This window comes from Cottoperca gobio, chromosome 6 (assembly GCF_900634415.1).
Source record: "Cottoperca gobio chromosome 6, fCotGob3.1, whole genome shotgun sequence".
NCBI classification, from domain to species: Eukaryota; Metazoa; Chordata; class Actinopteri; order Perciformes; family Bovichtidae; genus Cottoperca; species Cottoperca gobio.
The window spans coordinates 5,821,698-5,835,158 of record NC_041360.1 but is presented as its reverse complement, the minus strand read 5'-3'; the positions used below and the strand labels follow the sequence as shown (position 1 = coordinate 5,835,158).

The following is a 13,461-nucleotide window of genomic DNA, read 5'->3' as shown; positions in this document are numbered from 1 at the left end:
CAGTTAGCAGTTTGCAGCCTAAAAGCTAAAAGAGCATGGCTTTGTTTAACTCGGCTGCAACATCCAGCTTACTAATAATTGCTATTACTAATGTGTTGAAACACACATGCACACACACAAAAATACACACTTAACATGCAGCAGGAAATGCTGTGTCCGTAGGCAAGAGGAACTCCTCAGTACTTCTGTTCTGCTTTCTCATTTTTTTATTACTCAGTTCCTCTTTGTGTTTCAACGGTATGTATGCAGTGTGTGTTCTTTGTTTGTGTTTTCTGAAGCCATTTGCACAAATTCTGTATACTTATACCATTTAACCCTTTGCTAACATCTCTTCTACAGAACCGCATGCACGAGTCGCTGAAGCTGTTTGATTCCATCTGTAACAACAAGTGGTTTAACGAAACCTCCATCATCCTCTTCCTCAACAAGAAGGACCTGTTTGAAAGGAAGATCATCAAGTCACCACTGTCCATCTGCTTCCCCGAGTACACTGGTACATATGCATGCACTCGACAGGGATATTATTTTACTAGTTCACATATACTGTATAACTGTGTGGACACTAGGAGGCTCTGTGGGTGCTGACGTAGAATTCTAGTTATTCAGTGCAAACAAGTTATCTGTAAAAAGTACATCTGCTCTGATGAAAGTTGTACAGCATACAACATGTTGTATAGAGAGGAGCACAAATACACAGAATGGGAAATAGAAGATTGATGGCAACAGAAAAAATAAAATAGGCTCTGGAACAAAACAAAGAAGTCAAAAAGGTAACTGAGTGAAACAGTGAATGAAATCAGGCGTGTTACCAGGGGTCCGAAGGAGAGGAGCTTGAGTGGGCTAGATACAAGAGAAAATGAGACAACAAACGGGAAAACAACAGAATGTGAGTAAGCCAGGAGAGCCAGTGTGAGAAAATGAGGGGGGAAAATAGACAAAGCAAGACTGTGGGAAAGCAAGCTGGAGAGAGACCAAAACAGCCAGACTGTGAGAAAGAGAGAATTAGGATTCCAAACCTGTTCCCTCTCTTCTTCTTCTCCTCTCTTCATCCTTTTACATGGCCAGACCTCGTGCCTATTCTGATGAAGCAGACAGACAAACCACAGTGCTGCTAATGGCTAAGAGCCAAGTGCATGGTAGTTACTATGAGCAAAAGTTACTCCGATCGGACTCATTCCAACAGCGTTATAACAGAAAGCTCTCGATTGAATCCACTGCAGGCCAAATGTTTGCATGACAAGCAGAACGAACTCTCACTTATGATGGACCTGAACTAAAAGGGCGTACATTTGGCCTTTTGGTCAAATAAATCAGTTTACAGTATGAATAATGGTTCCATCCTTTTGGCTCTGGGACCTCATCTCTGTCACAGTCGTGTTGCTGTATAAAGACTATGACACATTGGAGATATTCACAAACAAAGACAGAACTATTTCCATCACGTTCCATTTGTCAGTCCAAAATCACCTTTCCATTTTGTGCAAAAAAGTCAACGTATCATATATATTAAAGCTTGGTTGGCAGTAATCACAGCCCTCCGTCAGCAGAGTGTGCTGAGCTAGAAAGGCAAAGGTTATGTTTTCATAAAGTATCAGAAAGTAGTGCTGATACAGGAAATGTAGAATAGTCCACTGATATAAAGGTCTAGAAGACGACAGCTGACTCCCACTATATGTCATCTCTGTGTGTGTGCCTCTCTCCGCAGGTCCAAACACTTACTTGGAGGGAATAGACTACATTAAGTGTCAGTACGAGAGCAAGAACAAGTCACCCAGCAAAGAGGTCTACTCCCATGTGACCTGCGCTACAGACACCAACAACATCCAGTTCGTCTTTGATGCTGTCACTGATGTCATCATAGCAAATAACCTGCGGGGGTGTGGCCTGTACTGATGATTCAGTAAATGTCAGCCAATGGATGAAAGATGTTTGACTTGTGTTTACCAGTTTGTAGCGCGTAGGATATGTGTCCCATATCAGTGATGTCATCATATGATATAGCCAGGCAAATAGTGTGCACGGGCTGTGATTGTGATGTCACCATACTGCTTTACCGTAAGGCTGGCCATTGGCCCGATGCATGAATTAGTGGATGGTTGGTTGAGACTTCTTTTAATGTATTTGTCTTTTTTTTTACGTTCTTCTAAAAAAAAGAACCAACTGTAAATTCCAGTAACTTTGTGCATTTAGTTGAATCTTTTGCGCTGCTTAAATCTTTCACAATCCCTGCAGTCATCGCTTCAGTGATGCAGTGTTCACGGCGGAGACTTGTTTGTACATACAGTAGTGCCTTATTCAAAAAACTACACCGGTTGCTTCTTAACTTCAGCCATCTTAGAGATCCAGTAGCAGCGCACCAAACTGTTATGATGGGAAGCACTCCAAAATATCTCTAATCTTTTTCGTTTGAACTTTGTTGCCTTAGACTTCTGTGTATGTTGTTTAACTATTCTTAATCAGGGTTAAGTTCAGTTCACTCTCAGTTTACGTCTGAAAGGTGCTCTTCAGACCTTTTTTATGTGCTTGAGATTTTAAAGCCTGCTAAGAGGACATTTAAAGAAAATGCTAAGTCATCAGCAGAAAACATTTCTGTTGATTTTGTGCAAAACAGCTTTGGTGCAAGCTTGCTTCTTTATTCTGCATGTGTTTTCATTTAGTTTTTCAGTTTTGCGCTGATGTATGTGGTGCGCTGCAGAGTGTCCAAAATAATCAGTATTTAATCATTATGATATCATAAAAACTGCAAAAAGAGGAAGCAAACATTGTGAAATTATTAGATGAAGTCAAACCTAATACATTATTATGAATTTAATATTACTTTCACAATAAAACATGTTTTTATTTCGTAGCTGTTGCTGTGCCTTCTAAGAGGCTTGGACCACATGATGTGAGGGCGGGGGAGAAATATAAATATACTGTCAACAAAGAGACATTTAAAAAATAAGTTTAAGTATTTAATAAACATTTTTATACATTTCAAATTGTATTATTATATTGTGTATTTTATCATAGTGATTTGTATTCTATTTAGTCATAATAATATGTTTAGTTATATTAATGTCTTATTCATTGGTTTAATATTGCAGATTTTGTAGTTCCATATCAAACGGTGTGAAGCCTTGCATAACATAAAGATTCAACAAGTAGGACTAATTAATAAGACAGTTTCCATTCATCTCGCCCTGTCCTTAGAGAAACATAGAGACTCACGTCAGCGTCTAAAGCTTGGCTCATTTAAAACCTGAGGGATTATCAGAGTGGACTCAGAATATTATGTAATGGGAACAACAGATAATCCATTTAATAAACCAACTGATGTCCCAATGTGTCCAACTTAAAGCTCCTGTAAGATTTGAACATTTCTGGGGGAAAAAGACACAATGAACGATCGTACCAATTTCGACTATGATTGCATTTAATATCAAAAAGATTTCCATTAGAATAATTAGATTTGCTTATAGTGTGTGTTTCCATGTTGCTAAGGCAGAGCGTCATTATGTCTTTTTTAGTTTTTGGTCCCTATAGAATAAATTCATTAAAATTGTAATAAGTAAGAAGAGTTCAATATTATAATTTTTTAACCCTTTACCTTAAAAGTAAAAGGAAGCGAGGAAGTTGCTATGTATTCAGACATCCCCCTTCATCCCTGTGGACGTCACCTCTGGTCGTATTTTAGGATTGATTTTCCAGGCTCTCATGTTGCAGCCTTCATGGGTCCAGTATGAAATCACTTTAAATGAAGAGCTGCAAGAGGAGGTGTTCTTACTCGCCCAGACAATTCTCAGATGATGCTTCAAAGGATGCATTGATTTTATAGGGCCTTGGGGCCGCATCCATTGTGTGGGCCTGCGCAGTGTAATATCCCTATTGTCCATCTCTCCCTTAAGGTGAGCTTTGAAAGATGGCGTGCTGTTGAGAACATATAGTCCTCTTGGACTAGAATGTCAACCTTGTGACTTGTGTTTTAGGTTTATGCCGAGCAAATTCCATTTCTGCTGGATAGCAGTCGTTTGCTGTAGTGCAAAGCTTAGTGGAAGTAAAAAGTGCTGTGTGTAATGTGTGTGAACAGTTCAAATGTGAGCCTCGACATTAAAGCCAAAGAGATGCATTTAATACCCGGAAAATATCCTCAGCTCCTGCCTTCTCTCTTTACAGTTTACATGTAGAACCTGAGCTTTGTTTGTCTGCAGGACTTTGTTGAATTGACTGAGCTGAGTGTGTTTACAGGTTTACTGGTATGAGTGCTCTCTGCTTCGTTATTTATTTATGAGCAGGGCATTTGCTTCATTCCGCTCTTCTCTCCACGATCAAACTGCGAGGGTGTGTCTCCACCCTCTGCTCAAAGATGCGTTTCTGTTTTGTTTTTTAAACCGGTAGATGACGTCATCGGCTCTTCCTACCACATCTGTGCCAACTTTCCCTCATTAGACAGCTGCCTCAGACTGTTGATCTGTGTGTGTGTGTGTGTGTGTGTGTCTGTGTGTGTGTGTGTGTGTGTGTGTGTGTGTGTGTGTGTGTGTGTGTGTGTGTGTGTGTGTGTGTGTGTGGGAGACAACATCAGCCCATAGTGGGGTTGTGGTGGAGTCAGTATCTGTGGATCAATTACCCAGAAGGCACCTGTCTACCCTTTCCACACATAGGCCCTCAACACACACATACACACTGAAGGCACAAACACACCCACGGGACTTCAAAATATTACCTTACTTGCCCGTGCCAAAATATTACCACCATGTCACACCAAAGAGCCTCAGATGGGTTTTTTTGCCAAACATGGAGCTGGTGCTGGAGGCTTTATGTTTGTAATCCTCTCCTCTGCCTTCTTACATTTATTACATGATGCCAAAGTAAAATGATCTTTGCCTTTTGGAGATACGACTTGAAATACATAAAACATCGAAAGTGTCCTGAAATCCAATAACGTCCAAATATGTCCACATAAAAGCTTTCTATTAGCTCACTTCTTCACTTCACTTATAAGTGGTCATTTTGTGTATAGATAGGTTTTATTTGTCATTCTCAAAGAAACCGAACAAATATTTCACACAATTAAAGGACAGAAATGTTCCGTCCGCCTGAATGCTCCGCCACTGTCGGCGTGTGTTTAATTCAGCATTTGGTGTATGAATAATTTTGTTGATCATCACCTCACTTAGTGCAGGGCAGGGTGCAGTGGAGACACCTGTCACCTAAATGTTTGTTTTTTCTTTTTATACATTTATGTTCCTATTTTTAAGCCTGAACGCCTAAAGAGCAGCCGGCAGTAGACATGAGCTGTGGAACTGGGGAAATGTTCATCCACAGTAAGTTAGCAAGCTCCACTGCAGCTGAAAGGATGTGCCCACATCAGTTTTTGCCCTCGGGGTAGCAATGGCAACGTAATGTTCGAGCTTTGTCTTCCAACTTCTTTCATGCCTGTGTTACCGTCAGGCAACGCACAGGACAAGACGTATCCATGTTTCTGCTCTACAGATTCTTTAGTGGCATATTATATGCACATAACATCATCATACACAGTATACTTAAAAGAGATGGTGTAGTATTTGTTAGTTAATCTAATTTTATACAGTTTTGAAATCACTTTACAGACACTATCAACACCATATTTGTATCAATGTTCACCAAAATACTCATTATTTTCATTGGAATGAATTGTTTTGCCATTTTAAATCCCGGTATATCAAACCAGTAAACAGAATGTATAGTAAATGGACCAAAAGATGCCTACTGTGCAATTAAAAGTAAGCACAACCACCTTTTATTTAACATGAGTTGTGGTATAACAGTCTGAGATCAGTTTGGAGGAGAACACAGGAGAGAAGTCTGATTAAAGACTCGACTTGTGCTTCATCCTCAGTAAACTGAACTCTCATTTTATGATGAGGACGGACACATACAATGAGAAAGTTGTAGTCCTACACGAGCCAAAACTCTCTCCCCCCCCAAACAACCCTGAGAAATGACATCGGCGAGGCCGAGAGGACAGTGGGTAACGTAGTTTATGTCCAACTTCAATAATAGACTCCTATAGGCTGCAGTGAAGGAGAGGTTTATGGGTAATGTAGTCTGAAGTCATGCTAGAGATGGTGTACGGGTAATACTGTTTTTATTTTATTTTTAGGTGAATGTCAATAATACAATCTATGCTCCATTCAGGTAACAAAGGACCTCGTTCCTCTGGGCAGCAGGTGGTGGCACAAAAGAAGTGTTAGCAGCTATGTTGCCTTGTGCCAATTCAAGGCAACATAACAATTTCTGAAATCCCCCAGCTGAAGGATTTGAGCTGAATTTGGAAATGTAAATGAGCTGTGGTGTCTTTCTGCTGACTTATTTATGCTTCAAATTTAGAAGTTTAGTTTGGCCTGTAAATGCTTCTGGGTCGTCTTATAATATGTTCAGTTCCCACTCCATAAAATGAGCACTTAAGCTTCTGCAGAGCCAGAGAGATCCTGCTCTTCTGCTGGACTGGGAGAGGATTCAGAAAGCTGCAGGGCATGTGGTCGTAGTAAACTTGTGTAGAATTAAGGAGGCAAAGTATGAGCTGGTAAAAGTCCTCACGTTCATCATGCTGTCAACTCTTACTGCTGCAGCTTTTTTAGCCTTTAGCCCTCAAACGTCCACATCATTTAACCCCTCTGTCGATACCAACCAATCTATTCTGTACAGATCATCTACAGCCAAATCTACACGCCTCCTTATTGTTTATTTGCATCTGTGTGTGTGTGTGTGTGTGTGTGTGTGTGATGTATTTTACTGAGCTCTGTAAGTAAAATATATCTGCTGTATCTCCCTCACTGCTGTGATAATTTATTGAACGTTGTATTTATACATAAGAGAAATGACAATAAAGCACCACATGAGTAACTTTATATGTCTGTTTATTTTCCTGTCCTAATTATTTTGTGTGTGTGTTTTTATTTGCAGAATATTAAAATGGAAATGCTGAAGATGTTTGTTGCCTTTTTCTCCCCCTCCCCCATTCTGTGTTTTCCTAAAATGAGATTATTGATTGGAAATTATTTCGTGTGAGAGAGAGAGAGAGAGAGAGAGAGAGAGAGAGAGAGAGAGAGAAAAAGAAATCTCTCCTCAGACAGGATCTTTGTGTGACTGCATAATATGTATTCAGAATGTTGCACTTAATCAAATTAAAGATGCACAAGCAATATAATTGTGCAGACCATGTTGATCCCCCTGACGTCTGTAAATTTTAATTGGAAAGGGAGAGAGAGGTGTGTGTTCTTAATCTCTCTCTCTGTGTAAAAGTAAGCCATGTTCTTTGGCTCATTTGCGTCACGTTTTAACTCTGCCCTGATATTCTTTCCTCAGTCTCTCTTTTAGATTGGTGGTAACTTTAACTTTTCCCTTCTTTCCTCCCCCCCACCCCCCTCATCTCTTTCCTCTCCTCTTATTTCTTTTCATTCTTTTTTTCCATCTTTCCCATCCATTTCTCTCTTCTTCTTCTCCTCCGCAGAATCGCATGCACGAGTCTCTGATGCTGTTTGACTCGATCTGCAACAACAAGTTCTTCATTGACACCTCCATCATCCTCTTCCTCAACAAGAAGGATCTGTTTTTAGAGAAGATCAAGAAGTCTGCACTCAGCATCTGCTTCCCCGAATACACAGGTAGGAAAAAAGAGAAAACAATTGTCAGTTTTCGTGAGTGCGTCGCTCTCAAAACACGTAAGCAGCAACGAAGCGTGACAGGTGCACAACAAGATTTAGAGAACACAATATATCCAATTATTTAGGACAGAATAACAGCCCGATATACCGTACATCCACTAATCCATTTCTTTGGGTATAAAATGACAAAAACAAGACTGACACCACTCTCATGCCTGTACGTTAGATAATGTCGTCTCGCTAGAGCCAGTAGGTGGTTAGCCTAGCTTAGCATAAAGATTGGGAACAGGGGGAAACAGCTAGCCTGGCTTTGTCCAAAGGTAACTTAACACTTCTAAAGTTCACTGATTAACCTGATAACAAAGAAGAGACCCTCATAAAACTACAAATTGTAATTTTAACACTCTATTATTTTGTAGGGATTAAATATAGAAGACATAACATGTTAATGAATGCGTTGTAATGTGTTGGTCATTGAGCTTGTTCCCTTGTCCCGTTTTTATGCTGTAGCTTGATATTTACGGACATGAGAGTGGTACCAGTCTTCAAACTGTCAGAGCTTCAGAGCTAACCCAGCAGGTTGCAAGCCAGACACAAGAACTGGGCTTGGGTCGTGAGGTGTTTTAGCATTTACGAGCAGCGTTAACGAGAGGAACACTCGTTAAAAGACATGATGTAAAAGTATGAATGACATGATATTAATGTGATTTTAGAAGGGAAATAGCTTTCTAAAACTCCTCCAATACAGCAGGTCAGTTTGTTCTGCATTGGACCTCTGCAGCTGGAGGACCAATCACAGCAGCTGTTTACAGCGTTGAGTCAGTTTGAATGATCAGGTGTTGGCAGGAGAGTGAGCCTGAACCAAATGACAAAATGTTTGATGTTGCCTGTTTGAAGAACTGTGGACCCTCAGTTTAAAAAGAGCGAAGTACATGAGGAGTTACTTACAGTGATAAACAGAGGGAGGGGGGAGGAGGGGGGAGGCAGACTTCTTCACGTGGAGGTGAGAGTCAGATGCAGCCGTGGCAGTGAAAAGGAAGAGATTGTGAGTCAGAGAGCAGCAGACAGTCACGCTTGGTCAGCCGTGAAGAGAGGAGAGAGGAGATGGAAAGTGAGAGCTGTCTCCTGCTCTCTCTCACACACGCCGCTCTCAGCTGATCCTACTCCTTTCTGTCTCTCATGCTTAACTTATTTTCTAACTGCCTTGATAATCACAGTAAGTCCATCTGACATGTTCCATCTCGCCGTACTGCGAGAAGCCTCCGAGACGAATGTGCAACAAAAGTAAACCAGCTAATGAAAAAAAGTATTATGATTCATGAATCAGAACCAGGGCGATAAAGGACTAAAGTCAACGCAGCAGAGCATTGACATCCAGACTCTTTGAAGTACAAGAGGCTGAATGCGTCTCATTTGACCTTCTGTGGCCTTTTCTTTCACCTCTTCCAAATACAAGTGAAATGTTTCGGTCCTGATCGGTCCGCACAGCCTGCTCTACATTACTCAAAGCTTGGAACATGTCCACACAGACTAATGTCATCCCAGGGACGATAGAAATTGTGTTTGGGACGCAGTAAACTCACTATTGATGCGTCCATTTCTTTCCAAATTCAATCTTGTAAAATTAAGTTTTTGCCGAGAAAAGTGGTCTGAAGGAGATGTTTTCAATATAAAATAGATATTAGAGAGATATCGTTAAACAAGGGGATTACATAAGATCTTTTGTTTTTGTTTGTCACTGCGGTATCAAACTGGTGTCATAAATCGTGGAAATGGTATGGACTATGGTCTGACTCCTATATTTCTGGGATTGTGACTAATCGGAGCAGTCAGATGACCGGCTGATCCCGGGGCTATACAGGAGAACTGATCTAATTAGAGCTGCTCTGTAAATAGTGGATGTTTGTTGGACTGTTGCAGAAGAAAAACTTTCCTTCAAACTCTTGTCAGTCCTCCATGTTGTACATTATATTAGAAAATATATACTGTATTTGCTATGATTTATGATATTTGCTCAAATGTCAGGCAGAAGGTGGTCAGCAGCAGCAGAAGTCGATCTGTGACATTTGTTTAATAAGCAGTGAGAGCAGGTAGGCACGCTAGGAACTGAAAGTGTCTGTTGTGAAAAGGTTTCCTTACTTCTTTTTCACTGTTCCCAAAGTGTGCAGTGTTTTCGTGTCTGCTTAATTATTCATTTCAGTCCAGTGTGTCCAAAACTGGGAGAATCGCTGATCCTGCTTTTCATAGCGATGTTTGAAATCAGAAGCTCATTCTGACACTATTTACTGATGAATGACCGTTTTTAAATGACTGTAATTCAAATAGGCCACTAACCCACAGCTGGGCGGTGGTTTCAGTGCATTTCTGAATTCTTAACTGAAAATAAACTGTAGGCTATCAATAAGTAAGATAACAATGTAATATAAAATATATCAATTCTTTCCATATGCTGGTTTGTATGAAGAGACCCAAAATGAACACGTACTACTTGATTACTTGAAAACATTTGTATGACGGGAGTGTCATTTGAATAATTGTATTATATGAGAATAGTCTCATCTACAATGTTTCTCTCTTCTCTCCAGGACCCAACACCTACGACGACGCAGCAGCTTACATCCAAGCACAGTTCGAGAGCAAGAATCGCTCTCCAAATAAAGAAATCTACTGTCACATGACCTGCGCCACAGATACAGGAAACATCCAGGTGGTGTTTGACGCCGTAACCGACATCATCATCGCCAACAACCTCCGAGGGTGTGGCTTGTACTGAGCACGCCCACACACCCGTAATATCCTCCCCCTTTGTCCCCTCTTCTCTCTCGCCCCTCCTGTCCTCCTCCCCCCTCCTCGTTCCTGTTCCTTTGACACTGCTGTGGAAATGATGATGATGATGACGATGATGATTCTGCTGATTATTTAAAGAAAAAAGAAAGAAAAATGCAACTAGGTACATATTAATAATGAGGATCATTTTAAAAAATAGGCATACGTATATATAAAAAAAAATATATATATATAATGTTTTTAGTTCTTGTATCTTCTCTTCTCGCTCCGACTTCTCCTCCTGATGTTTTTGGCTCGCTGCCAAGCAAACAAATTTGTTTTAGTAGAAAACACGAAACCCTGCAGCCTGGAAAACTTCTTGAACAAAGTCAATGAAAGCCTCCGTTCCCCGTCCTGCTCTAATTTTCTTTCTCAGCTGTGTCTTTTGTTGTTAACAAAAACAAAACCTGTACTTTTTTTTTGGCAGATTTTCTTTTTTTTGTATTACTACTATGAATACGACTTCTGTTTTATTTGTGTTAATTGTGTGTATATTTATTACATGAGTATCAGTCCGTACACTGATTTTATTCACATTTTGCCTCACCTTGACACCTTTTATTTGTGTATTATTTTGTTAGTTTTTTGCTATAGTAGTGATTATGTAATAACAATTTTTGCGGAAATGTGTGAAAATGTCGATAGCACTAAAGATCACCAGACAAGTCGGCGAAAACCTTAAACTCTCGAGACCTGCTGAAACTGACAACACCGATTTTGGCATTTGTGTTTTGTTTACATTAGCCAAGACAATTTAAGATGTTTGTCAATTTTCTTTTTCTTTTTGACTAAGTTGTATCATTCTACTCCCCACAATCCGGTTTTCATCAACAGGAAGTGAGGCTTCCTGTTTCCCAAACCTGGCCTTAGTCATTCGCCAGCCGTCGGTCGTAGCCGAGCCTGAGAGCCAATAGGAAATGTGCTAAATGTCCTCTCAGTGCCATGTAACAGAGGTACTGTACTGTAGATAGCGACGCTTTTAGAAGCAAGTACACAACGTTATAACTCTACCTTCCACACTGTTATAACCTCTAGACCTACTACCATTCTCCATGTAAGGAAACTCACTCCTGGTTTGATAATGGTTGATTAATTTATTGATTGATTGATCGCCTGACTTACACATGCCTCTCTCTCTCTCTCTCTCTCTCTCTCTCTCTCTCTCTCTCTCTCTCTCTCTCTCTCTCTCTCTCTCTCTCTCTCTTCATTTACACACCACCATGCCTTTACTTTCTCCATCCATCTTTCTTTTTGCATGGCGCCCTGCCGTCCTGATTTCCTCCTTTCTTTCCAACCCTTCTCTCCCCTAACCCTCCCTCCTCTTCTCCTCTTCCTCCTAAAGCCCTGACACAGATAGCATGAGTTACTCAAGCTTTTGTATAAAGAGACCAATTAATTCATAAAACAGAAAAACAAAAAAAGCTTCACGTAGATACTGTTGAGATAATAATTTTAAAAATTGTTTTAATAAAAATTGCAAAAGATAAATAAAAAAGACGGAAAAAAAAAAAAAAGAGTTAAGAAGACGGACATCAGCAACAGAGAGAGATCGATGATCGGGTCCTGAATGGGACGGGCTGGGGTCAAATAGGAAAAAAAGTGAGAGTCAAAGTTTTGAAGGGTTGAAAGGTCATGTGAGGCTTGGAAGAAGAAGTGTAGATTGTGGGATTCTTGCAGTAACAGTAAGAAGAATCTACACCTACAAGAATGAATAAGACCGACGAGCGAGGGTATTACTACAACAACGATCATTATGATCCTGTAATATTCTCAAAAGATAATCTTTCTTGTGCTTTGTAGCTACGAAACATTCTTTTCTCTTTATTTCCGTTTTTTAAATAAAGATGTTTTGCAAAGAGTTCCAGTTTGACAGCGAGCTCATATGGAACCACGACGGTCTCAGACTGACCCTGTGTTGTTGTAATGCTCTGAACTGTGCCCCCCCCCCCCTCTCCTTTTACCATTTTGCCTGTTTCCCTGCATTAGAACCGTGTCCTCACCTTAGCCTGACTCAGAACAATTAAATATAATATTATAACAATATCTATTTTTTATTATTTCAGAAAAAATGAACCACTTTTTTTGGGGAGAGCACGTTTCTCGCTGCGTCCGCTAGTTAGGGACGCCGCATGTTCACACATCAACGCTGTATAAAGTCATGCTCCTTTCTTCTTCTGTCTCTTTTCAGTTTGACACCTTCCAGGTCTACAATGAAAAGCACAGTTCTCACGTCACACACACACACACACACTTGCACACACAAACACACACACATAATAAGTAGATTTGGAAATGTGTTATCTGTTCATACTTAATCTCTGTTATCCTCATCGATCTATATTGACCTCTTTCTTGCCTTCTTGATTTCTAGTTTTGAAAAGAGAAAACAACTGTGCATAATGACATGATATACCTGTTCCTTTGGCATTCTGTTCCTGTTACCTTCATTATTTTTTTATTTTTACCTCTTTGTTTTGTTCTTTACCCAGTGAATGCTTTTTTTCTGTGCAGCTTTCTTTTTCTCTCTTCTCTCTCCCTCTACTCCTCTTTAGTGAATGGTTGTTATTTCATGTGGGATGTCCGTGCTGGAAAAACCAATCGAATGTAGTGTTTACATTAAAAAGCCACTGTTTTCATGACTACAAAAAAATCTCTTCTTGCCTCCGAGTCGTTCTGTATCACTGTGTCTGTTTTCACCTTTCAGCTTTGAGGCGGTGTCGCACGTTCAGTCCCAATCAATACGTCGAGCAATCTGGGATTATTTCATTTACAAAAACTAACACTAGACAAAGACGGCACCGACGTCAATAAACAGTAACTGTGACGATATCAATGTGCAATATTGTTGATTGAAAAAGTCTAAAATGTAGTTAACATTTTATTAACTTTACCAAAATCTCTTTGTTTTCATTTGTTTTAATGCAGCAGTTCCGTTTCCTGCACACACTGAGCACAGTCGGGTGGACTTAAAGTTAATTACTACAACAGGGCTCGGGAGAAAGAAACAAGG

At 40.1% G+C, this 13,461-nt stretch overlaps 1 protein-coding gene across 3 annotated transcripts in view; it reads left to right on the top strand.

Moving 5' to 3' along the window:
* The window catches only part of gnao1a (guanine nucleotide binding protein (G protein), alpha activating activity polypeptide O, a), an 87,636-nt gene extending 74,535 nt beyond the window's left edge, over positions 1 to 13,101 (top strand). Inside the window, exons 7-8 of one of the 3 annotated variants that reach the window (XM_029433300.1) lie at positions 340 to 493; positions 10,211 to 13,101. In XM_029433300.1, the coding sequence (XP_029289160.1) occupies positions 340 to 493; positions 10,211 to 10,398 (342 nt within the window). In that variant the 3' untranslated portion in view covers positions 10,399 to 13,101. Of the gene's footprint in view, positions 1 to 339; positions 494 to 1,705; positions 6,870 to 7,471; positions 7,626 to 10,210 lie in introns of those variants that run through there. The other 2 variants (XM_029433298.1, XM_029433299.1) reach the window with 2 other exon arrangements.
* The last annotated feature ends 360 nt before the right edge of the window (positions 13,102 to 13,461 follow it).